At 34.6% G+C, this 24,502-nt stretch overlaps 1 protein-coding gene across 1 annotated transcript in view; it reads right to left on the bottom strand.

Annotated features, from left to right (window-relative positions):
- Positions 1-24,502, bottom strand: part of ROBO1 (roundabout guidance receptor 1) — a 389,736-nt gene that overhangs the window by 126,157 nt on the left and 239,077 nt on the right. Inside the window, exon 3 of the mRNA XM_007164102.3 lies at positions 11,604-11,761. Coding sequence (XP_007164164.2) covers positions 11,604-11,761 — 158 coding nt within the window. The remainder of the gene's footprint in view (positions 1-11,603; positions 11,762-24,502) is intronic.

Here is a 24,502-nt window from a genome sequence, read left to right as displayed (position 1 = left end):
TAATACTTTCTTTTTTTTCTTTCTTTATTTTCCTTTATTTATTCATTTATTTATTCTTGGCTGCATTGGGTCTTCGTTGCTGAGCGCAGGCTTTTCTCTAGTTGTGGCGAGCTGGGGCTACTCTTCATTGCGGTGCCTGGGCTTCTCATTGCAGTGGCTTCTCTTGTTGCAGAGCACGGGCTCTAGGCACATGCGCTCAGTAGTTGCAGCACGTGGGCTCTGGAGTGCAGGCTTAGTTGCTCCGTGGCATGTGGGATCTTCCCGGACCAGGGCTCAAACCCTTGTCCCCTGCACTGGCAGGCGGATTCTTAACCACTGTGCCACCAGGGAAGCCCAAAATAATACTTTCTATAACTGGTACTAAGATAAGAAATACTGAATTCAGGACCAAAACAAGTAGAAAAATTGTATGAAATGAGTCCAGTAAAACACTTTACCTGTGGATTTTTTGTTAGGAAACATCTTAAATTTAAGTGTTGTTTGAGAAGGGGTGATCAGGTCTAGTTCGTCATGGGAAAATCAGAACAGGCATTGAGAGGTCTGGCTCGTATTCCTGACTCACGATACAGATCCATTAAGTGACTCAGGGCAAATCTACTCCCCTGGCTTCCCTTTCTTTCTTAAAAATGAAGGGACTTGCCCATTTACCATCTCTCCTCAGCTCCATCTCTAAGATTCTGTAAGTATCTGTAAGTCACACTTACAGAAATATATTTACTCACATAATTAACCTGTATAATATCTCTTCCTTCTCTTGCTGATAAGGCAGTGAAAAAACGTGCTTTAGAAAATAATAAATGGTGTGGATGATACCTCCTTTCCAATTTACAAGGGAATAAGAAAGTAAATGTATAAGTGCATATGGAAATAGAATCAACTATGTTCATATTAGCAACTTTTCAGTTCTGAGTATACTAGAAGACATTATTATGATTTATATTTCATTCATTTAATATTTGCTCAAGAAATATGTATTGAGCTCCAACCACAAGACAGAGGGAATACGGCTGACCTTTATGTGTCATGTATATTCGATGAGTAATATAGAAGTAATGATTTGCAATAGATTAAAAGAAAAATATGTAGCAAAAGGAAAAGGAACAGATAATAGGAAGTCAAATCTAGTGTGGAAGTGCAGAGTAGGGTTTTGCAGAAGGCTCCTCGGAAGAACTTGCCTTTAAGTTGGAACTTGAAAATGAGTGAATTAGACAAAGACGGTGTAGGCGTCAAAACATTCCAGGCAGAGGGAATTGGATATGCAAAGACTTTCATAATTCGGTACTGCAAACTCTTAGTATCCAAGCTTTTAAATGCACGTCTAACACACAAATAATGAAAATCTAGAGAGCAATAATCAAATAAATACTCACTGGAATTATATTTATAACTATATTGTCATCTAAACTAATTTGTGTGCTAGAACTGAGAAGGCCTTAGTTTATTAAAATCCTTTCAAAAGAGTACTTGGGTTTCACAGGTAGGCCTGAGATGCTTGGCTTTCTTTTTTCTAGTTTCAGCATCCAAACACGATGAGTGTATGTTTAATTATTTAAATAGAATTACAAGTTTCTGGAAAGGTTCAGGATGTTCCTTAGGAAGATAAACCAGCCTTTCTCAACCAGTGAACCTCATCTGAATCACAGCATTTCTCAATTCCCCTGAGAATTGTACATAACTAGAACTGTTCTAGATGCACGGGAGAAAAGTCAGTTTATTACACAGAGTGGATGCCTTAGGGCATTAGGGCTTAATTCTCTTGTGGAAACCCCAGTTGATCATTGCATTTCACAGTAGGGGTGAACATAGGATTTTAAATTAGTTTCTTAATATCAATATTAGTCTGAAAACTTTATTTATTCATAATATTCACCTGCACTAAATACTCATGGTGATTCTGTAGAAATTGATTTTCTCACAGTTGTAAATCAGTATAAATAGAAATTTAGATGAGACAAATGCTGGGTCTGTTTTCATATACATATATGGTCTTCTTTTTAATTCAGAAAAGTTGAAATTGCTGTGGCATAAACAGTTCCTGATTTTCCTTTTCCATCAAGTTATTGATTGCTAAATTTATCCAGAGTTCAGGCAGGTACAGCAATAATCACCAGAATACTGATTACTAATACGTACAGAGTGTGTCACCATTTAAAACGACATATAACATGTATTTCCTCACTGGATTCCCACAAGGACACTGTAAACCAATATAGGTATTATTAGACAATTAATTTCACAGATGGAAATTTATAGAGATCAAACGTCCATAAAATCATGCATATAGGTTTAAAACGTTGTCTTATAATATATGAAACTGTTTAATTTTACTAATACTGTATTTCAATGACTAAATTTGAAAATTAAGTAGGATAGGATATAAATTTACTTTTTAACTCATTTCTTCAGTCCCATGATTCATATTAACTTATATTTAAATCATGAATAAAATTTTTATTCTTTTAAAAAAGATTTTTTATTTTTTAAAAGATCATGAATAAAATTTTTATTCTTTAAAAAAGATGATATATAATGTGCATGACTCTTTATGTAAGATGGGCAGAAAAAAATTCTGGTTCAATACACCAGTTTCCTTTGACCTTCCCACAACAGAACTACATATTTATTTTTCAGGAACACAAATTTAACTTCTCAGGGAAAAGGGGCTCTATGACATCAGCTGCATTAAGCATGCTGATTTCCTGTAGGGGAGCAGAGGGGAAAAGGAAGCAACGGACATTGAACAATGAAAGAAGTCGGAAGACCAGAGGAAAGCACTAATCGAAGGAAGGGAGGAGGAGCAGCTGGCTTAGGAAGGAGACATGTGGGAATTGGGGGGAAAGGAAGTAATTGGCAAGGAGAGGGCTGAATGCCAAATTTATGGAGGATCTGGAGGACACTGGGGATTTGGATGGGATGTGAGTCAGCTGCTTTTTACCAAAATATCACACCAACAAGGGAAATCAAAGAAGCCTACAAAGACACACAGGAAGCAGAAAAGGACTGGAAAAAGAACTGATGACATACTGCATTCTAACAATTGTACCTCTTAGCATGAGGAATGGGAGGTGTTAAATCATTTTTTATGTATAATTGAATTTTTCTCCTAACTTCACTAATGATTTCCAAATCTTTAACTTGCTTATGAAAGAAATGATGTAGATACAACTCTTCTATTTAAACTACCATTTTATTTACCTTGTATGAATGAGATTTCTCATTCACATATAAATCAATTCATTTAAACCATCTAGGCTTAGGGTGACCAACTGTCTCAGTTTTCCCAGAGACGAGGGTTATATTTCTGGGACTAGGGATTTTCAGTGCTAGTACCAGGACAGTTCCCTGCAAACCAGGATGGTTGGTCATCCCATATAAGTAAAAACCTTAAGAAAAGGCTACTAAATTAACCTTTGCTCATCATGTTAAAACACATAGATGCTGTGAAATTTTTTCCACATTTTCAGAGAAGAATGAATAAAGTCTCAATACGGTTATTTGATAAGTAGATGAAATTGACAATAAAATGGTTTCTGGACTATGGATTTGATAGAAATAAATAACTTATAATGAAAGTATTTCTTTATAATCTAAATTATTTTTTCTATTAAGTAACAAGAAAATCTATGAGACGTATAAAACATTTTATAGCATGCTGCTTTGAAGACAGGAAGGAAAAAAATTAAAAATTCAAGACACAGCTTATCTCAAAGAATAATACAAGCCATTCAAAAATGTTTATGTCACAAAGCCACATACAAAAAAGATGGGAAAAGCATGCATTGTTCATCTCTAAATTTTAGCTTAAAAGCTAAGAATTTAGGGCTTCCCTGTGGTGCAGTGGTTAAGGATCCACCTGCCAATGCAGGGGACACGGGTTCAAGCCCTGGTCCAGGAAGATCCCACATGCCGCGGAGCAACTAAGCCCGCGCGCCACAACTACTGAAGCCCGCGCACCTAGAGCCCGTGCTCCACAACAAGAGAAGCCACCGCAATGAGAAGCCCACGCACCGCAACGAAGAGTAGCCCCCGCTCACCGCAACTAGAGAAAGTCCGCATGCAGCAACGAAGACCCAACGCAGCCAAAAATAAAAATAAATAAAAATTTTTTAAAAAGCTGAGTTTCGAACATGAAAAGAATGTCTTTTAAGCTCTTCTTTTAAATACTAAAATGAAATAAATCAGGATAAATGACGGTGAAAGGTTACTTTGAAGAAACTTACTCTGGAATTTCAGAATTGAGTCCAGGCAGATCTTACCATTTACATTTTATTGTTACTGTATTAGTTTTTACAATATTTTATTGTATTTATACGAAATTGTGAAGCTAGTACATGAATATTTCCTTTGACTTAATTTCCCATTCATTTGTGTAATGTCTCATAATTGCTTAATTTTTCAGCAATAACTTTTGACGTGTGTACAGCTGATGGTATTAGAACCTAGCTAATCCACAATTTGGACACTTAGCTATACAGTACAGTCAGTTAAATCATTCTCTGACTCATTCCCTTTTAATATAAATCCTTCTTTCCCTAAATGCCAGATGGCAAACAGTCATTTATCATCCTCTTTAGATAATCTCCTAAAATCTTTTGAGGTAAGACCGCTAGTGTCCAGAATAAATCATTGTAGTTTATCTGAACTATAACCTTTGGTCCAACTTGACCATTTCTGTGCCATAGTTTGTGAAACTACCAAACTTCAAATTGTATAGATCTTTGTTATGTTACAGTTTTTATTACTGGACATAATATGGACTAATTCTCAAATGTACCAAGCTTAGTTTCAAAACCACTATAACCTCCACTGTGTGAACTAATCTCTCCAGACCCTTACAAACTCAAAGACAATACTTCACAACGGAAACTAAGAGTTACGGCCATTCTGAGTTGAAATTTGCATTGACAGCAAATCAGAGTCTTTAATATATGTAGCAAAATCTATAGGACCTATAGAAAATGTTGTCAGTAAAACAAAAGGCAGGTGTCTCCGCAGTCAATTGGAGTTAACCACTGCACTAGTGAAATTTTAGTATCTATGTGACAGGGTCAAGACAAAATGGGTCAATATATATAAAGTGCTTAGAATAGGACCTGGCACATAGTAAGTGCTGCATTAAGGGTTTAATATCAATATCCTCCTCCTCCTCCTCTTATCCATAAGACTGAATTGACAGGTATACGTGTGCCATAATGGAAAGAAAATAGCTTACTCATTGAGTTTTAAAGGGGATTAAATGAGATAATATTAAGTTTCTCGTACATGACAGGTGCTCAATACACAATAGCTATTGTTATTACTATGGTAGAGTAGTAAACTGTTGGTGTCCCTACAATAACCATTTCTAAAACTCGACACATTTGTTTGAAAAACTTCAGATTGAAAAAAATAGAGTGGTGTTTTTTCAGTTTGTTTTCATGATAGACTTAAGCACAAGAGCTGTAACATTCCAGAAGAGCTGTAACATAAATATTTATTGCATATTTACTATGTTCCATGTACTGAGGATTTACTATTATTCCTATAAATATTAATTTATCAATCCAAGTCAAAAGATTTAATTCCTAGTCATAAATCATCAGATCTCATATACAAATACATACAATCGTCGTTTTGTTTTGTTAAAATAATGGCATCAATTTGCTATACCAATTTATCATATGTTGAAGTAAACCGTATAGTTGATCTTGTCTCATTAGTACCACCTAGGTACTACTGGATACCTTAATACATTTAACTTATGAATACATTTGTTTTTATGCTTATAAATGAATTAAATGTTTTATTTAAATCTTCCATGAGAGATGGGCTACTTCCTTCTGTCTTTATGCCTGCAATTCCTGTAGCTACCACGAGGAGCATTTTCTTTTTGTAGAGAGCCAATACAAAAGATATGGGAAACTGATGCCTCAGACATTCTGCAATTGTGTGATCCTCCAAAACTAGCCTGATTTTTAACACACTTAACTTTTCGCCAAGGTAACAATATTAAAACTACCCAGGTCTACAAATATAAAATAAACGGCAAATTTTTTAATAAGCTTAATACCTTTTCACAATGTTTTGACATTAGTAAATTTCTCTTCTCTCTTTACCAATGATGATTCACTCCATTCAAAAACCCTAAATCATGCTAAAATTTTTCTTGGGCTTTTTTGGGTCTAGTTGTCAGCTTTTATTCAACATAATTTTGTAATTGACAATCTTTATACATAATTCAGATCTTTTGTAATCTAGGAAATTATTTGCAATATGTACTTTCAACTGTATTTATCTTTTTCTTTAATTCAAGGGCAATTTTAGTTTTTTAACTGAACACAAATTTTTTTCTCAATATTTGGTATTAGTTGTTTTCTCCAACCTTAACATTCTCTGTTTTTCACTCATACAAAATAATCTTGACTTTAAGTACAATATTTCCAAAATGTAATGAAATAAACTCTATATATCATTTTTTATAAAGTACATCGAAATGTTATTCTACATCAAAAAGAAGTCTTTGGTCCTCTGATTCATCTCTATGAGAAAAATTCATTTATTAATAATAATGGTTATGACTAAGTCTCAGACATATGAAGTAAACCTATTTAATCCAGCCTGCCAGTTAAACTACTTCTATCTCTCATTCTAAATACAATCAGGTTTAGAAAAAAAAAAAAAGAACACTAGAGACAAAGGCCTCCTTCAAATTATTCTAAGAAATACATGCCAAAAAAGTTCTAAAAGATTCTCCTCTCAGGTAGGAAAATAAGAAAATGCTTTTTATATTTTCCTGCTTTATAATCATCATAGATCTAAAATTTGGCTCAGAATACGGGTCAGTGTAAAAAGAAATGACTTAAGAACATCAAAAAAATACAGGTGCAGCTACAATTCAATTACATATTTTCCTTTTTTGTAGGGTGTGGCTTTGTTCTCACAGCTGGGAGAGTTGTACTTTAAATTTTCAACAAAGAAAGCCACCACATTAAAGAACTCTAGAAATTCCTATAACCAAAACTGTAGCAATAACCATGCAATCTTCACTTGTCTTTCATAAAGATATTATGTGCTTTAATCGCTTGTTTTTCTGTACTCAACACATTTGGCAAAGTACTTTAACAATAGAAATGAAAACAATCATTCAAAAACAAAGCTCAGGAAAGAAGAATCACATAAAATATCTAATAACCAACATCTCTTAAGAATTTACTTTGAATTTTTGAAAAAAAATTAGAAATAACATCAGGCATTCTGTTTCTGTTTTAAGTTTTTGTTTTAATTACTCAATTTTAGTTTTGCCTAAAGGAAGAAATCCAACAAAAACAATTATGATCTAAATAAAAGCAGTAATTTTGTATCCAAACTGCTGATTTTTAATCTATTCATTTCCCTGCATGTATAGATGTGTTTTACCTCCAGTGTTTTATCAGTTTAACAGTCATAATTTACACAAAACACACAGATGGTCTTAGAAACAGTAAAAGTTTCAGACGTTAACAACTTCCTGGCATATGGAACACTATCGTGGATCATCATTTTGACAGCATTTAAATGATTTTAAAATTATTTATACATTAACATCTTGGCATCGTTTCATAGTCATAGGTTATTGCAACTTTAAATTGCTTGATTCCTGAGAGCAGTTGGTTCTTATATTGACTATAAGCTACTAATGGGGTGGGGGGCATTGGTGCCCTTTATTTACAGCGTAACATCTTCTAGACAGCAAAATGTAAATGAAAATCCTCTAATAAATTAAGCACTTTGGCATAAACCATAACATTTCTTCTAATTCAGTATATGATATAACAGGAAGTTCCAAGAATTTTAAAAAAATCAAATTTACCATAGCAGTTTCAAACTATTAATATCACAAAAAATGCACACACGCACGTGCATACACACAAAACAAAATCTTTAAGATTAACTAAGACTTTTCAAAATGTGAGACCACAACACCTTTATCTTTTAAATGTTGTGTTAGATACAATATAGAAAGAATTGTCTATACAATTCTAACGTGTCTGATTTCAATCTTTCCAATTTCTCTTGTACCAGTTCAGTGAGTTTTAACCCGACTCACTGAAACTGCTCTTGTCAAGGTCATTAATGACTGACCAAGTTGTCAATTCCAATGGTCAATTCTCAATCCTTACATTACTTGATCTACTGGCTGCAACTGATTCAGTCACTGCCACCTCCTTAAAGCACTATCTTCAGTTGGCTGCCCTTTGGGTTTTCCTCTTTTCTTTCTGACTGCTCCCTTTCAGTCTCCACTGCTCTTCTGCCTCTTATCCCCCGAGAGCTAAAGACTGGATCTCTCTTCCTTTCTATGTATAATCACTCCCTTGGTGATTTCAGTCTCCTGTTTTTAAATGATATGTACATGCTGATGACTCCCATATTCATTAAGATAGGCTACATTAGTCTGTGCTACGAAATTCTCTATGACTTAATACAACAAAAATTTCTCATTCATTCTACATGTCCACCATGGGAAGACAGAGGTATGGGGTGGAAAGTTCTACTACACCTAACTCAGGGACCCAGGCTCTTTGGGTGTCCTGGAACATGTGTCCTCCTTGGTTGCCACCTGGTAAAGAGAGAGAGCGCTGGAAGCTCACCCACTAGTATTTAACGTCTTTAATTTTCACTCATCGCTCATGAAGCTGAACCAGCGAAACTGGTCTGCCCCATAGCAAGGAAGCTGGGAAGTGTTTCATCTGCCCAGAAGGAAGGGAGGAATGTATGATAATGAGTACTTGTTATGTCTACCACAACTCAAATTTTTCTCCAGCCTCAACCTCAACTCTGAATTTCTGACTCATGTTTCCAACTGCCTATTTGACATTTATACTTGGATATCTAATAAGAATTTCAAAATTACGGTGTCTGAAACTGAGTTCCTGATACTTCCCATCCCAAATCTTCTCTTTCTACAATTAATGGCATCTCCGTCAATGGCATCTCGACCTTTTCAGTTGCTCAGACCAATGGATTAAGGTAATCCTTCTCTTTTTCTCACAAGCCACATCCAATCTGTTAGCAAATTCTGTCGGCAATTGCTTCACAGCAGATCCAGAATATAACCTCTCCTCTTCAAACTACCTCCTAAGAGCGTGGTCCAAACCCCCATTTCCCCTTTGCCTGGATTACTGCAAAAGCTCCCACTGTGCTCTCCACGTCGGCCGTTATCGCCCTTCACTGTGTACTGCAGAGAGTGGAGGATTCTGCTGAGAAAACTCTGATGCTTCACACCTTGCTTCGAGGAAAAGCCAAACTATTTACAATGTCTACTAGGTCCTAGACAGTCTGGCTACTTTTGGTTTTTTTTTTTAAATTTTTATTGGAGTACAGTTGATTGACAATGTTGTGTTAGTTTCTTCTGTACAGCACAGTGAATCAGTTATACATATACATATATCCACTCTTTTTTAGACTCTTTTCCCATATAGGTCATTACAGAGTATTGAGTAGCGTTCCCTGTGCTATACAGTAGGTCCTTATGAGTTATCTATTTCATATATAGTAGTATGTATATGTCAATCCCAATCTCCCAATTTCTCCCTCCCCACCTTTCCCCCCGGTAACCATAAGATGGTTTTCTACATCTGTGACTCTATTTCTGTTTTGTAAATAAGTTCACTTGTACCATTCTTTTAGATTCCACATATAAGCGGTATCATACGATATTTGTCCTTCTCTGTCTGACTCACTTCACTCATTATGACAGTCTCTAGGTCCATCCATGTTGCTCCAGATGGCATGATTTTGTTCTATCTCGTGGCTGAATACAGTCTGGTGAGTTGTCACCCCTGATGCTCTCTCTGACAAATCTCCCCTTGCTCTCTCTGCTCCATCCACGCTGACCATTCTGCCTGTTTTTTTTTGAACGTTAGAGGTACACCCTGCCTTAGGGTCTTTGAACTTACTATTTTGTTTGAACACTCTTTATCCAGATACCTATCTAGTTCCTTACCTTAATTTTTTCACATCTTTATGTGGAGCATTTCTGGTCATTTCTATTTAAAATTAGAATTCTACCCCAATCTTAATTAATCTGTCTATCACTTCATTACTTTTTATAGGACTTATTATAGTCTAATATACTATATGTTATACTATCTATTTTGGTTTTATCTATATAATTAACCACAGAATATAAACTCCAGAAGGGCATTCACTGATTTTTGTTTAATGCTGCATCTCCAATGCCAAGAATTTTATCATTAATTTGTATTAAACACAAATAGGTAATCGGGAAAGACATGAGGGAGGAGATGGATAATAATGGTTTCAATGAGTTTGAATTATTAGGGTAGGAAAATGTAAATTACAGATGATGGTCATCAAATGACTTAAAATAGTTTTTAAAGGGGAAAATATTATCTTAATTGTGCATAAGTCTAAAAGGATTCTGTTATCACTAACAGGAGAAGCATTTGGTCCTAGAATCTCTATTCCCCTGCTCCCTTGACTCTATTTCCCCGAGTCAATATTTCCAAATATAGTTCACTTTGCTATGTGGCTTGTCAGCATCTCCTAAAAGTACAGCGAGGTCCTTCTCACTCCAATTCCTAGAATTAAATATATCATTTGACAGACTTATTCTAATTCGGATCAATGCAGGAAAAATGCTTGATTTTCTTTCAAGGTCTCTAAATCCCTGTCCACCACAACCTTCTCTTTTTTTTTTTTTTCTCACTATTTAATTTTCATGCTAATCTGCTAACTGGTTATTCAGAAACAGTGCAAGCATTTATTAGGATTAGGTGGTCTGTGTTATAACTTTGTTCTACAACTTTAGCAGTGACCTTTGCCTTACACACACATTCTCCTGGGAAACATTAAATCTTGGCTCATAAATTCACAATAGATAGACAGTACGTGCAGAACAAAGAAAACAGTAAAGGGGAATGTTGTACAATCATAGAATCAGTGAGAGTTGGTTTACTTAGGTACTTTAGTTAACGCCTTACAAGATAGAAAAAGCAAAGAAGTCTCATAGAATCGCTGCTGTCAAGAAGAAAACGCATCATTACTTACTACAGACAGCATACTTCTCTAACTCACATCACAGCAGAAATTTGAAATCCAGTTATCTAGTCACACTATTTTATTCTGGAATGAGATCAATCCATCATTAACCATCATTCAGAATGAGATTTGATTTTTCAGAAATGATATCAAACTCTACAGAACAGAAAAGCAATTTAAAAAGGAGAAAGAGATAAAAATTCTGAAGGGATTTAAGAAGTCTTCTGGAAATATACTATATTTCTGAATTCTGTTTATAATTTTTTACTATACCATCTAGAAATGTGATATGCCCTGAGTGATGCAAATAATTATGTCATACACAAAAGTGTTAACTCTAAGACACTGACATAGAAATTAAAGTTTTCTTTTACTGAATAGCAAACTAAACAACATGCGTCTTCCTCACTTATTTTTATGTCAACACAGGGAGAACTGAAATATATTTATTTTAAAAGAAGAATTGAAAATGGGAGTTAACGCAATCCTGTATTTGAAAGCACCTACTTTTTTCTCTTTTTCTTTGGTGAAGATATACACAGTTGGATTTCTAAATGTCCCCCACCGCTGGCTTAAATACTCACAGTTATTCTTTCATCTTTATCATCCAGCGGAGAGCCATCTTTCCTCCACGAAATGGTGGGCTCCGGATGGCCTCGTGGAGGCTGGCATTCCATCACTGCAGGCTCTCCCACAGCCACCATGACATCGGAAGGGTTTTGTCTGAAGTCATCCCGTAGTACTGCAGGCACAAGATTAAATCATTACACTCAACGATGATATATACAGTCCTTATCTCTGAACTTCAGCGAAGGAGACATTTATTATAGTAAACGACTACTAACAGCTATCTCAGTACATCTTGGAAAATCTATATCTACTTACAGACATATGCAATTTAATAATGATATCTGGCCTTAAGCACACGACAGGGATAATTTGATATTCTTCACAGGCCAGTGGGCAAGTGTTTTTTGCTGCCTAGTGCCCTCACAGTTAGCATTTGGCTTATCTCTAACTTGCACTTCTTCTCTGTCTACTGCCTACAGTCTCTCATCCATGTGCTAATGAATATAACCAAACCCTCCTTTTACTTACATGACACGTTGGGATGATGCTTTCTGTTATTAAATGGATTACACATGCATACAAGCAAAAATATTAAAAGTAAAAATAAATGTACTTCCAAATTTGAGATATTTTAAAGATATTTCAAACTCGTGTATAACAGTATATAGTTACTATAATTTAAATATGTCCATTACAAAAACTTTAGACATACTTGCAAAGTGACTAAATTCAAAACACTGTCTGTTTTTCCATTATCACTGAGTGAGGGACAGTGTTAAAAGGCACCAGTAATGATGACAGCATTGCTACCAACCATGTCACTTTGTATGTTCTGTACTTTTTGGTTTTTGTGGATTTGGTGAGGAATACACATTACTTCATTTAATTCTCAAACCTGCTCAGAATAAGAGATATTATTAACCCCATTTATATTATTAAATACATTTTTTTAGAGGAGGAAACAATTCATTACTATAATCCTAACTGGATACTAATATAATACTAACATACTGTGAACCAATATTATTCACTTTGCGATTATTGGAATAAAATGTAGAAAATAAATCAAACATGTATTTCGAAAATAGTTAATACAGTATAATTGTCTTCAGTATTTTGTTAACACCAAGAAATCATGAATTATTTGGCATCAATTAGCCTTAAATCAAAGCTCTGTTGTTTACGAGGCAGGTAATCTCGAACGCATTACTTAATACCTCTGTTTCCATATTTACAAAGCAGGCATGGAAATACACACTTCAATACAAGTCTAAAAATGTTAGTTACCTTTCTCCCACCCCATTTTCCCCCAGTGTGTAATAAAAGGTGAACAATTTTAGTAATCTAATTTGATACTTAATATGCTCATTGGTAGGTTAAGTGCACAGATTCGAAGTGATAAATATTTATCTTTTAAAATCTATTGAATTGAATATTTGATACTACAATTTTGTACTGGAATGAATGTCTTTCCATTTCAATGGCATTTAAAAATACTGTCATGGATGAAGTACTACAATGAAAAAAACTTACAATTTCAAAAGTCACCCTTAAATTTTGGTTTCAAAACCCCAAATAAGCTTAGAGACTTACAAAATCCTATACTTTTGTCTTACAATTCTCCACTTTTCCTTCCTCTATGCCAGCTAAGTGTGTGCATACATCTGAGTAAGCCTTAATATCCACTCAACAAAACCATTTTTAAATCTACATATTAGGACAACTTGGGCATAATATGACAATATTAACACTTGGAAAATACCGCTTCAAAGAGGAGACGTCTGTCCTCATTTTTGGAAAGAACAGTAAAAGGAAAAAGCAAAGGAAATATGATCATACCACACTGTTGTAAGTCTAACTTCATAGACACACTATTTACTAATAAAATACACAGACACAAAGATAAGCCTTGCTGAACTGAAAACTGAAGCTACTGTTAGCACATTATAAAAGAACAGAGTACGAAGACTTCCACTATTTATGAACTTACACTACTATTAGGTATTAAGAATACACCACAAATAAAATGTAAGGTTTATAGAAAAAGCAAGTGAACTGACCTTAACAAATAGTATGTGCTTTTGCTAGATCACATTACTAATCTAAGATAACACCTCTGAAAATTGTTAACACCCTCGAAACATGCAGAAGTAAAATACTTTTCAAATAAAAATAAATAATTTGCACAACTGTTCTGCTTGGTGAGCTTAAAACCAACTTGGTAACACTATATCTTATTTACAAATTGAGATATCTCAAATAAACCAATGAATAATAAAATGTCTTTCAAAAATATCAAAGGTCTAAGTCAGATAAATCAAGGGTTTTTTTTTTTCCATTTACTATGTTATTTGCATTTTTACAGTATATAATGAAAAGCTAACAAAATGTAATCCATTAAAGATTGTTGCTTAGATAATGCTCATGTAATTATTTTTGCAGCTGTGAAACACAGAACTCTAGCATTGCTTATGGCGACAGGCAACCTTGCATAAAGTTATGAATTTAAGATCTTTTTCTCTCTTCTATAAAAGCAACTTTTTTTCTTACTTGCCTTGAACATTTCCTTTTGGGGAAAAAATAGCATGTGTCACATTATAAAATGATATGAACTTCTGGTTAAACTATCCAATTTTCTTAATTCATGTGTGTATTTAAGAAATTAAAATAAAAATTGAATTCAAATGACTGGCAGCATCTTGCAGGAAAAACAATGGTATCCATAAATAATCTCGAACACAGATCCTTTAAAAAAAACCTCTCCTTTTCTTCTCTAACATCTCTACTAATCAAAGTGTATATTCTCAAATGTTTCTTGATTTGAATAGTATGAAATTCTAAAATATGGAACTAACTTTTGAAAAGATTTAATATTAATTTAATAACATATATAATGTATCCAGGTAGACACCACCTAGAAAGGTTGTTAAACCACAGTTCATCCTAATATCATATTTCTTCCATATTTATGTAATTGTTTTATGTTTACAGGTTAGTGCATGTAATCTGGCTCAACTGCTTTTCACTTTTTTTCATTCTGTTCAATTAGAAAAAAAACATAAGCTTCATTGAATCTGAGTCTCCTGGAAGTTTTTGGTCTAAAAAAAATGGCCAACTAAAGTTTATCCTTTAAAACAAAACATATAATCATTTGTCTTTCTGAAAAAACATACATCAATTTTAATACACTTCTCAGAATAAGTAAACTTGCTTTCAGAAAAGGATTCTAAAATTCAGTGCTGACTTTGCAACCTATTTGGGTAATATTGAAAAGACAGGGGACAAAGTGAAAAAATACGTTAAATGGAAACTTTCAAATATTATGGAGATTTTAATATTTGTAACACACTCTTTAAAAGCATTGTGGGAAATTTTAGAACTGAATGAAACATAAAATTATAGAAAGGGCAGGAGTCTTTGACAACATCTAATCCATCCCACAAATAGAGGCAACTGAGTCCCAGCTTTGTCACTAGCCTGTGTTATTTGTCAGGAAGAGACCAGAAGAAAACATCAGTATCCTGATTTCCAAGGCAGTGCTCTTTTTAAAATATTTTACCATGTCACCATTTTACTGTAAAATGCAATTTTCCTAATCTTTTGTATTTCCAACAAATCCACTCCCTTCCTGCAGAAGGTTTGACTTGCCAGTGATTGTATATCAGTGCACTGCAGTCTCATGACTGCCCCATTTTGGTGAGGCTCAAATGCTCCTAAAATTAATTTTGTTCCCTAATCATGTGGTGAACATATGTGAACTATAATACTCTGACTTCATGAATCACAGAATCTTGGTGTAGTCAGGGGCCTAGGAGATGTGGGACCCAAACTTTTTCTTTTAGAAATTAATAATCTAAGGCTCCTCAGGAGGAGAGGAGCTCATCACATAAATAAGAATAATGATATTGTTAGCAATAAAATAATAATGTTAGCAATGGCTGACGTTTATTGAACATTTACTATGTAAGGAACCATGCCAAGTATCCACTCATTTAATCCTCATAACAAGGCTATGAAAAAGTGACTTTATTAGTTTCATTTTACAAATGCAGAATTTGTACAGACAGGGGCAGAGTCCACCAAGGACACTTTTCGATCAACTTGCCCACCCATCTGATCTTAACACTGTATGCACAATTCTAAATATATAGCTATCATGATATAATTAATACTTCAGCCTCTTTCCAGTAGAACCGAAGTTGAGTGAGAAATTTCCCTCTTGACACTCAAATGGCTACCTTTGAATATATTGTGTATTCTTGTATCTTCTCAGATTTTTCCACGTTTGGAAGAGGCCACTACAGATTTTCACTGGCATACTGAGAATTAGAAATCATCATTCAGATTACATATGTCGTCCTTTTATAATGATTCTTCTATTTCAACAACAAAATGACTGAAAAAGCTGCACAATAACAAGCATCTTAATTAAATACAGGCATTTTAATTAGAATTTTAATGGGTATCTTGGGAAAAACAGAGGAAGAGAATATGCAGTCCTGGGAATTTATTTTTCTACTTAAAAAGACTACTTTATCAATGAAACCTCGCAGCAAATAGTAGCAAGCAGTTGACAGGGGAAGGGAAAAAATGAATGAAACCCTTAAAAATGGGGCATATTTGAGGAGAAAATAAATGAGGAAGTGTATTCCCAAAGACAACAACTTTAAGGGTGCTCAGAGACAGCCTGCCTCGGTAACAATGTACCACTTCAATTGCTTTCACAATCACTAATCATTTCTATTGTCTTTAACTAGCAGAGACTGTATTACTCACTTCTTTGATACTTTTAGTTCTTTATCTAAATGTCTACTTAACATAAGTAAATTGTATTTCATTTTAAAATAACTATTATTCTTTCATTTAACACATCTGTACTGAGCACATACTTGGGTGCTTGGCACCCATGCTATAACATTTGTATTTCTCTCGCAGCACAGTTTACATCAGTGGTGAGGTAGGTCAAGAAACAACATTAATCTTCACCTTGTCAGGAAATGGTAATACAATAGGGTTTATTGCAGGTTATTTTGTATTAAGATATATGCTTTAGGAGCCAGGTAAGGAAGCATATCATAAAGGCGTAACTATTTGCATTCTTACTTTTTAAGGTCACAGCATCACCCAGAAGAACAAAGTGTTATCTGGGGTACAAATGTTTTTCAAAACTCCTTAACATTTCTTAAAATAAAATCATAATTCCAAACTTTTAAAAGCATTCCAACAAAAGGGTTGAATGTCCAGAAAGATATTTTAAACAATTAAAAAAAAAAACCTAAAACGATAACGTATAAAATAATCTTTCATGAAGTATTATCTATTTTATAGCATCATATTCTAAAGCTAAGGCATTTGATATTTTAAATGATGCATGCACACATCAATTCTGTATAAAGTTATGATTTAGTCATGATCATTTCCTAAAGGGTACATATTTACTTTTTAAAATTTGACACTGAAAATATCTATGAATGCTCTTCAATAATTATGTCATCTTCCACTTGTGTTTTTTGTAGCATGCAACTTTATTTTGAAACCTTAAATTATACTTTGGTTAAGATCCTGGAAGAAAATATGCCAGTAAAAGCACTTATTTTCTCAACTACTGCAGCTTTTGAAGATTCACAAACCTTCTATGCTCTACCCTAGGAAAGCAGTACTTAAAAAAAAAAAGAATTATACATACTGAAAAAGTGATATAGTGTGGATGGATGCCAAACATCACTCAATCGTAACTAGCACTGAATACAAAGCCCTGCAAATAGAAAGCTAAATTACCAAAATGAAAGTAATTAATAGCTATTTATTGGGTTTTGTTTTAAACAACCTATGATAGAGGAACAGGCTTAAACACAGTTGCATGCCTCTGTGTTCTACTGGGTGGCAGCAATGGGGGCAAGCCATCCTTGCTCTTTTAGTGATTAGAATTACTTCCAGGTTGGGTCCAAGCTTAAACCACATTCCCATTCTGCAGAAACATGGACAGCATAGTGACACTTCCTAGGAAAAGCCCTCACAGATCTCTGCAGTCAATGTTTCCTGGTTTCATTATTTCACTTCAGGAATCACGTGTGCTACAAGATGTACCCTAGAGTGTATTATACCAGCACCAAGTCATCAAGACAAAGGGGTGAAGTTTGGCATGCTAGATTTACGTTAAAACCTATGATGCATTCCAGAGAAAGGTGTACCTCAATAAGGATCAACATTTAAATAGTTAATATTCAGCAGACTTGCAATCAGGTAGATCATAAAAAATGAACTCCCAAAGTTAGTCAGGTTGCTAAAATCATATGTTCTCACTTAAGGATGTCAGTAGCTTACTAGATGTTTGATTTTTATACACTTTCAACTATAAATTAAATGGATTTCTTAATGAAAAATGCAGCTTTTGGAAAACACCATTTGATAGAGCATTATTTGTAGATAATGTTTATTTAGGAGTCAAAAAACAGAAGTCAGGGATTTTAGAATCACCCCATGTATCCCACCACTACACTGTGATTTTAATAGGTATATTCACAATGGCTCAGTTATTTCCATACAGAACAGAAAATTTTACGCTCTATCTTGCTAGGGTTATTACGAAGACTAATTATTTAGTGTTTGTACAGGACTTGCCATTTATATGTGCATTACATCTGCAAAGAAGTATTACTATTAGTCACTATGTGAGGAATTGCCAAATTTCTCAGCTGCCAGTACAAATGGAAAGGAGGACAAAGAATGCCATTGATGAGGGTTTCTAAGTGCCAGAGCAAAAGTCACATTCAGGAGTAGCCTGGCAGGGTTAAAAAAACACAGATAGAATGAGACTATCTGAGGTATGGGACCCTGATTAGGGCAAGAGAGACGTGTTCTTTCTTTTCTAAAATCCAACTTTCTATTTAGCGCCCTGCTAAATAGAAATAGAAATAGAAATAGAAATAGAAATAGAAATTATATATATATATATATATATATATATATATATATATTCCTTGATCAAAGGAATATACTTATCTATTTATTGTCTGGCTTTTTGTATTCAAATGTCAGCTCCATGAGAACAAGAAGTTTGTTTTTGTCACTCAATGTATCCAGTGCCTAGAATAATGCCCAAGACATAATAGGCATTCAGAACATAAATATTTACAATACACCTTCTGAATGCTGGGTATTATATCTGAAATAGCGCTAACATCAGCACGAGTCCTATGTTCATGGTGTGCAAGGTATGGGAAGGAGACAGACAATAGTCAAATAAACACATGCATAGATACATAGCTACAATCGTGATACACGGCATGAAGGAAAGGATAGGATTGCTGTGTGAGAAACTAATGAAGGACATAATTTAAATAACAGTTCAACTAAATCCTGAAAAATGAATAGAACTTATCCTATGGAAGTGCATTGCAGGCATAGGAAATAATCCAGGTTGAAGAAAAAAACTTTAAGAGACTCAGACTCTGGTTAGTGGGACAGATTGACACTGGTGCACCATGAGATTGGCAGGGGAAGGAGGGGCCAGATCTCCTGCACACAGCAGTCATGATAAAGGGTCAGCTTTTATTTTAATTCCCTTGAGAAGCCACTTCTGCGGTTTGTAAGCAGAGCTGGAATTATCCTATTTAAATATTCATTTTAGTGGCTCTGTGAATGAAACGAAGAGGGAAATAAGAACCGAAGTGGAGAGACCAATTAGAAAGCTATCGTAGTAATTAAGGGGAAAAAATGATGATTATTTTTATACTATTATAATGACAATGGATTTGGTACAAAGGGGAAAGGAGAGGTATACACTGGAGGTAAAAATCAAAACAACTTCTTGAGGGGTTGAAGCTGAAAGAAAGAAAGATGTCAACAGTGATACCCCAGGTTTCTGATTTGAAGAACTGAACGTGCCATTTTTAAGGGATAAGAGGACGGAGAGATAATATACAGACAAATTCTCCCACGAGGAGAATAGAAAAATAAGAAACCCATATTATCAAGTTATGTGTACATATGTAAAATTTGATAATTTGGGAGGAGAAGAATAATATGAAAATTGTTTTATTGATTAAAAATACTATGGTTTCAAATTCTTTCCCCTTAGTATTTAACACAGGACTCATATTTACCTGTTTAGACCTTTATGATACTATACTCCAAATCTCAATTACTAACTCATATCTCTTGATTAATTATATTATAACTATTAGGATGACAAAGTTTAATTTAGTTTGATGCATATCATTTTTAACTGACTGAAAATCTGACACAAAACTAACCAATTTTGATTATATAGGTATATATACAAATATGTGATTATATCTGTCTGTATATGTGTGATGTATATGACATATATATGATTACTAATAACTGAAATATTGCTTTGCTATCCATACTTTGCAGCAAGTTAATAAAAGCTCACTTAGTCATTTTGTTCAGAGAATAAGACAACTCAAGACATTAGGGCATTTTTCCGGACTGCCATCAATTAAGCTTAATTTACTATTTATGCATAAGAGAATCAATAGCAAAATAAATGTTATTCCATGATTAGAATAGTCAGAAAATTCACATTTGTCAAAAGTTTCCAAAATCTCTAAAGCATAGTAAAATTCCCTGGGAAAATGCTGCATTATGAAACTATTGAGGATTTATTTGTGATTCACTCATTTGTTCATTCATTCAATAAAAGTACTATTGTACTGGGAGGTGGTGGCTAACAAGATAAACAAGATATAGTTGATCTATGCTTTCAAGGCACTTATTTGGGTTCTTTCTTTCTTTCTTTCTTTCTTTCTTTCTTTTCTCTTTTGTCACAGAATGCCTCGTTCAACTGAAACTTCAGACAAAGGTTTAACATGCAAAATAGATCAAGGGGAAAATGTTGACTCCTCCAACTGGGGCTGCCCTGCAGGGGAATTCAGGTCTAGCAGTAAACTGACATATGGGAGGGTACATAAATTTCCCCAGCTCCTATAGCTATACTGTATGTAGCTAGTTAAGTGATAACCCTGGATTCAGGTTTGGACCTGGATTCAGTGGGATACCAGAGCCTACATTTTTAGCACTAAACCCTATTGGCTTTTTAGGAGATAGACAGATACTCAGACCTGAGTCTGTCTCCTTGGCAGTTTATAAGAGAACTCCACTTCTGTGCCATTTCAAAATGCATCCAGCTTTCACTGTCATTTCGAACTGAAATGTGGAGTCATCATTCCTTGCCTTTAAAATAATGCGTAAAATAGGCCTGTATTACTACAGCTTCTAAAACCAAAAACTTATACAATATAAGTGCAACCTCCCCCACTTCCACTGCCACCCCCAACTGCAAGTGAGGACCTGAAGTCAGGCGCTAAAAGGATTCAAGGTTGTACAAATGAGGATCTGAAGTCAGGCGCTAAAAGGATTCAGGGTGGTGCAGATGAGGACCTGAAGTCAGGCGCTAAATAATAGGATTCAAGGTTGTACAGATGAGGACCTGAATTCAGGCACTAAAAGGATTCAAGGTTGTACAGATGAGGACCTGAAGTCAGGTGCTAAAAGGATTCAGGGTTGTACAGATGAGGACCTGAAGTCAGGCGCTAAATAAAAGGATTCAAGGTTGTACAGATGAGAACCCGAAGTCAGGTGCTAAAAGGATTCAAGGTTGTACAGATGAGGACCTGAAGTCAGGCGCTAAATAAAAGGATTCAAGGTTGTACAGATGAGGACCTGAAGTCTGGCGCTAAAAGGATTCAGGGTTGTACAGATGAGGACCTGAAGTCAGGCGCTAAATAAAAGGATTCAAGGTTGTACAGATGAGGACCTGAAGTTAGGTGCTAAATAAATGGATTCAAGGTTGTACAGATGAGGACCTGAAGTCAGGCGCTAAAAGGATTCAGGGTTGTACAGATGAGGACCTGAAGTCAGGTGCTAAAAGGATTCAAGGTTGTACAGATGAGGACCTGAAGTCAGGCGCTAAAAGGATTCAAGGTTGTACCAATGAGGACCTGAAGTCAGGCGCTAAAAGGATTCAGGGTTGTACAGATGAGGACCTGAAGTCAGGCGCTAAAAGGATTCAGGGTTGCACAAATGAGGACCTGAAGTCAGGCGCTAAATAAAAGGATTCAGGGTTGTACAAATGAGTGACTGGACACAGTAGGACTGATTTGAAACAACTATTTTTCATACTTTGTTTTCATAGGCATTTTTTGAAGTGCCTGAGAAAGACGAGAATGTTTTCTAATTAAAATATTTACTGGGAAACAAAGGCAGTTGTTAAAAAACAAAAACAGAGCTCCAGGTGTTTCTTTACATTCTCAAGCTCCATGCCAGCAGCTAAACAGGAGAAGGGCTAAAAGTAGTTTTCAGATTTTATGGGGAGTCTAATGGCAACAGTCTCAAGGGAGAAAAATCCTCACAGTTTAAAATGATCTCGTTAAAACCTCTCCAGTAATCGGGAAGAGCCCGAGAAAATAGCTATTGGATTTAAAAACAAAAACAAAACCGAAAAAAAACCCAACCAAACTATTCTCCCTAATGTATCTTAGTGCAGCATAATTAATATTGCCCATTATAAACATCTCCCCCTAACCCCAAATGAAAGGAATATTTAAGTGACAGGAAAAAACGAAGTCTAAATAGCACACACACACAGACATATCAACTAAACAAAGGAGTCTTTAATTGACGACAATCTGCCCTAAATCACTGTTACTATTCCCCAACATAATAAATTTCAGATCTGTTAATTCCTCGTATCTTCCCCTATCATCACTGGGCTGTCCGGGGCTTCAGAATAATAATGCCAAGTACCTAACAGAGCTTTCAATCTCCAAGGAATATAACAAACATGCAATTGTGTAGCTGTGTGAGCTGCCTTTTCCTAACAAACTACACAGCCCTTGGGAGAGTTCACTCAGCCCTCAGCTCTTTGGCAGACAAAGTTTAAGACCTCTTTTTGCTGATAGCTGGAGTCATGCTAACAAGCCTTGCCTTAAGGTACTAGGGTTTAAATTGGTAGAAAAGCAAATCATTTTATAATTCTTATTAACCGTTGCTATCTTTACCAATAACCCTCAGCGTTTTACATAATATAAAATGTGTGCCTCCTAAGGAAGTATCAGATGCAAAAGAAACAAATACTGAACGTGATAAAACAATGCAATAAAAATAATTATTGCTCTATAAAAATAAAAACCTAAGGGGAATCCACAAGTAAGGACATTTTCAGGTACCTCAGTTTTAGAAATGATATATATAGGGAGAGTGAGAATCTGGAAAATGTAAAACAACCATACCCCATAACACCTTTGAAATGTACAGGTATTTTGGTTTGAAGACCACTTGCTCTAAAATGGCTAAGCCCGCACACCCACTAATCTAGTCACCAGCACTAAAGAAGTTAGCAACTCACCTCTATTACAATGGGAGCCACCACCTAAAGCATGTACAGAACCTCACGAATACACAGGAATTATCTTCCTTGAACAAAATTTGGTTAAATTTCATAAACTTAAGCTGATGCTAACATGGTTTATATGCTTAATTGTAGAATTTGAAGTAAAACAATTCAAACCAAATGTAATTATTATGTTCACTGGGTTGAGTAAATTATCTATGACCCAATAGATCAAGGTACAATTTTAAATGATCAGTAGTCAAAATGGGAATCAAATAAGCAAAAACCTAGTCTCATGGGAGAAGAGGGCCAAATGCTTCTCTGGAGATTTTAAGACCTCTGCTTATAATGAGGAACAAATGGTTCTTGGGACCAGGTTAGTGGACCAGTTCTTTAAAATACCCTACAACCAACTTAAAGAACTATAAAACCATTAGCTACTTGTAAGGAGCTCAAATAAATACAAAGAAACCTCTCAGTTTCTCTGCAATGCTGGCAAGCTTGGGATTACTTTTCTTCTTTAACAGACCCCAGTTGGAACAGTAACATTTCTTGTAAATTAAACAAATGTATAAGCTTTTGTTTTTCCACAAGGAGCAGCTGTAACTTCTGCTTTTCTATTTTAAAATCTTTTTATTTTCTAAGTGCTAAAAGTTGTTACTATTTTTTTAACCAAGTAGTTCATAGCTAGTCAATAAAATCTCTGATGATCATAAAACTTTTGTCTGTTTTCTAAATATTTGCTAGGCTCCCTGACATATATGTAATACAAGTTCTCTCTCAATCATCAGCGCTTCTTTAACTAAGAGTTACAATAAAAACTAAACAAAGAATGACAACTTTAGCTATCAATTTTAATCATGTATCCTTTATCAACTACTGGAAGGATATACAAAAACTGATTATTAATAGTGTATAACCTTCTAAGTTGAAATTTATAATAATTCAATTGACAAAATAAGGCACAATTGCTGACATAATAATTTTAAATACTCATAAAACTTGGATGCCTAAAATCAATATTATAAATTTTTATGGACAAAAATAAACATTTTTTCACACTGTAAAATTCAGGATTTTTAAAGTGAACTTGATGCTAAGTTAATTTGGTGTTCCTATCCTTAATCATGTATATTCAGTCTCAAAGAGCTCAATTTCATTAAAAATCTACATAGCTGAAATTCACATTTATTTTCAAAACAGGAATATTTTCTTTATCAGTAATGATGCAAGAGTACATTATCCTGATAAACTATAAATTTTTCTAGCTCTAAATATGCTTTCTTGACTCTTTTAACAGATATCTTAGGCTAATATATAAAGGGTCCACTTCAAACACATGATTATTTTTAACTGACAATGACCTATAATTTAATAGAGATGAAGTTCAGAACTTGCAGACATCGTAGAGGAATCGCAAGGTCTTCATGAGCAAAAAGCTGAGTCAAGTAAAGGATTATTTACTAGTTTAAAAAAAGCATGGCAAACATCAAATACCCCTTTGACCTAAATACCAAAAGGCAGGAAAATAATGAAATTTAAAACACATTGTTAAAT

The sequence above is a fragment of the Balaenoptera acutorostrata genome, chromosome 4 (genome assembly GCF_949987535.1).
Source record: "Balaenoptera acutorostrata chromosome 4, mBalAcu1.1, whole genome shotgun sequence".
NCBI classification, from domain to species: domain Eukaryota; kingdom Metazoa; phylum Chordata; class Mammalia; order Artiodactyla; family Balaenopteridae; genus Balaenoptera; species Balaenoptera acutorostrata.
The sequence above is the reverse complement of the archived record's forward strand: the minus strand, read 5'-3'. Positions and strand labels throughout refer to the sequence as shown.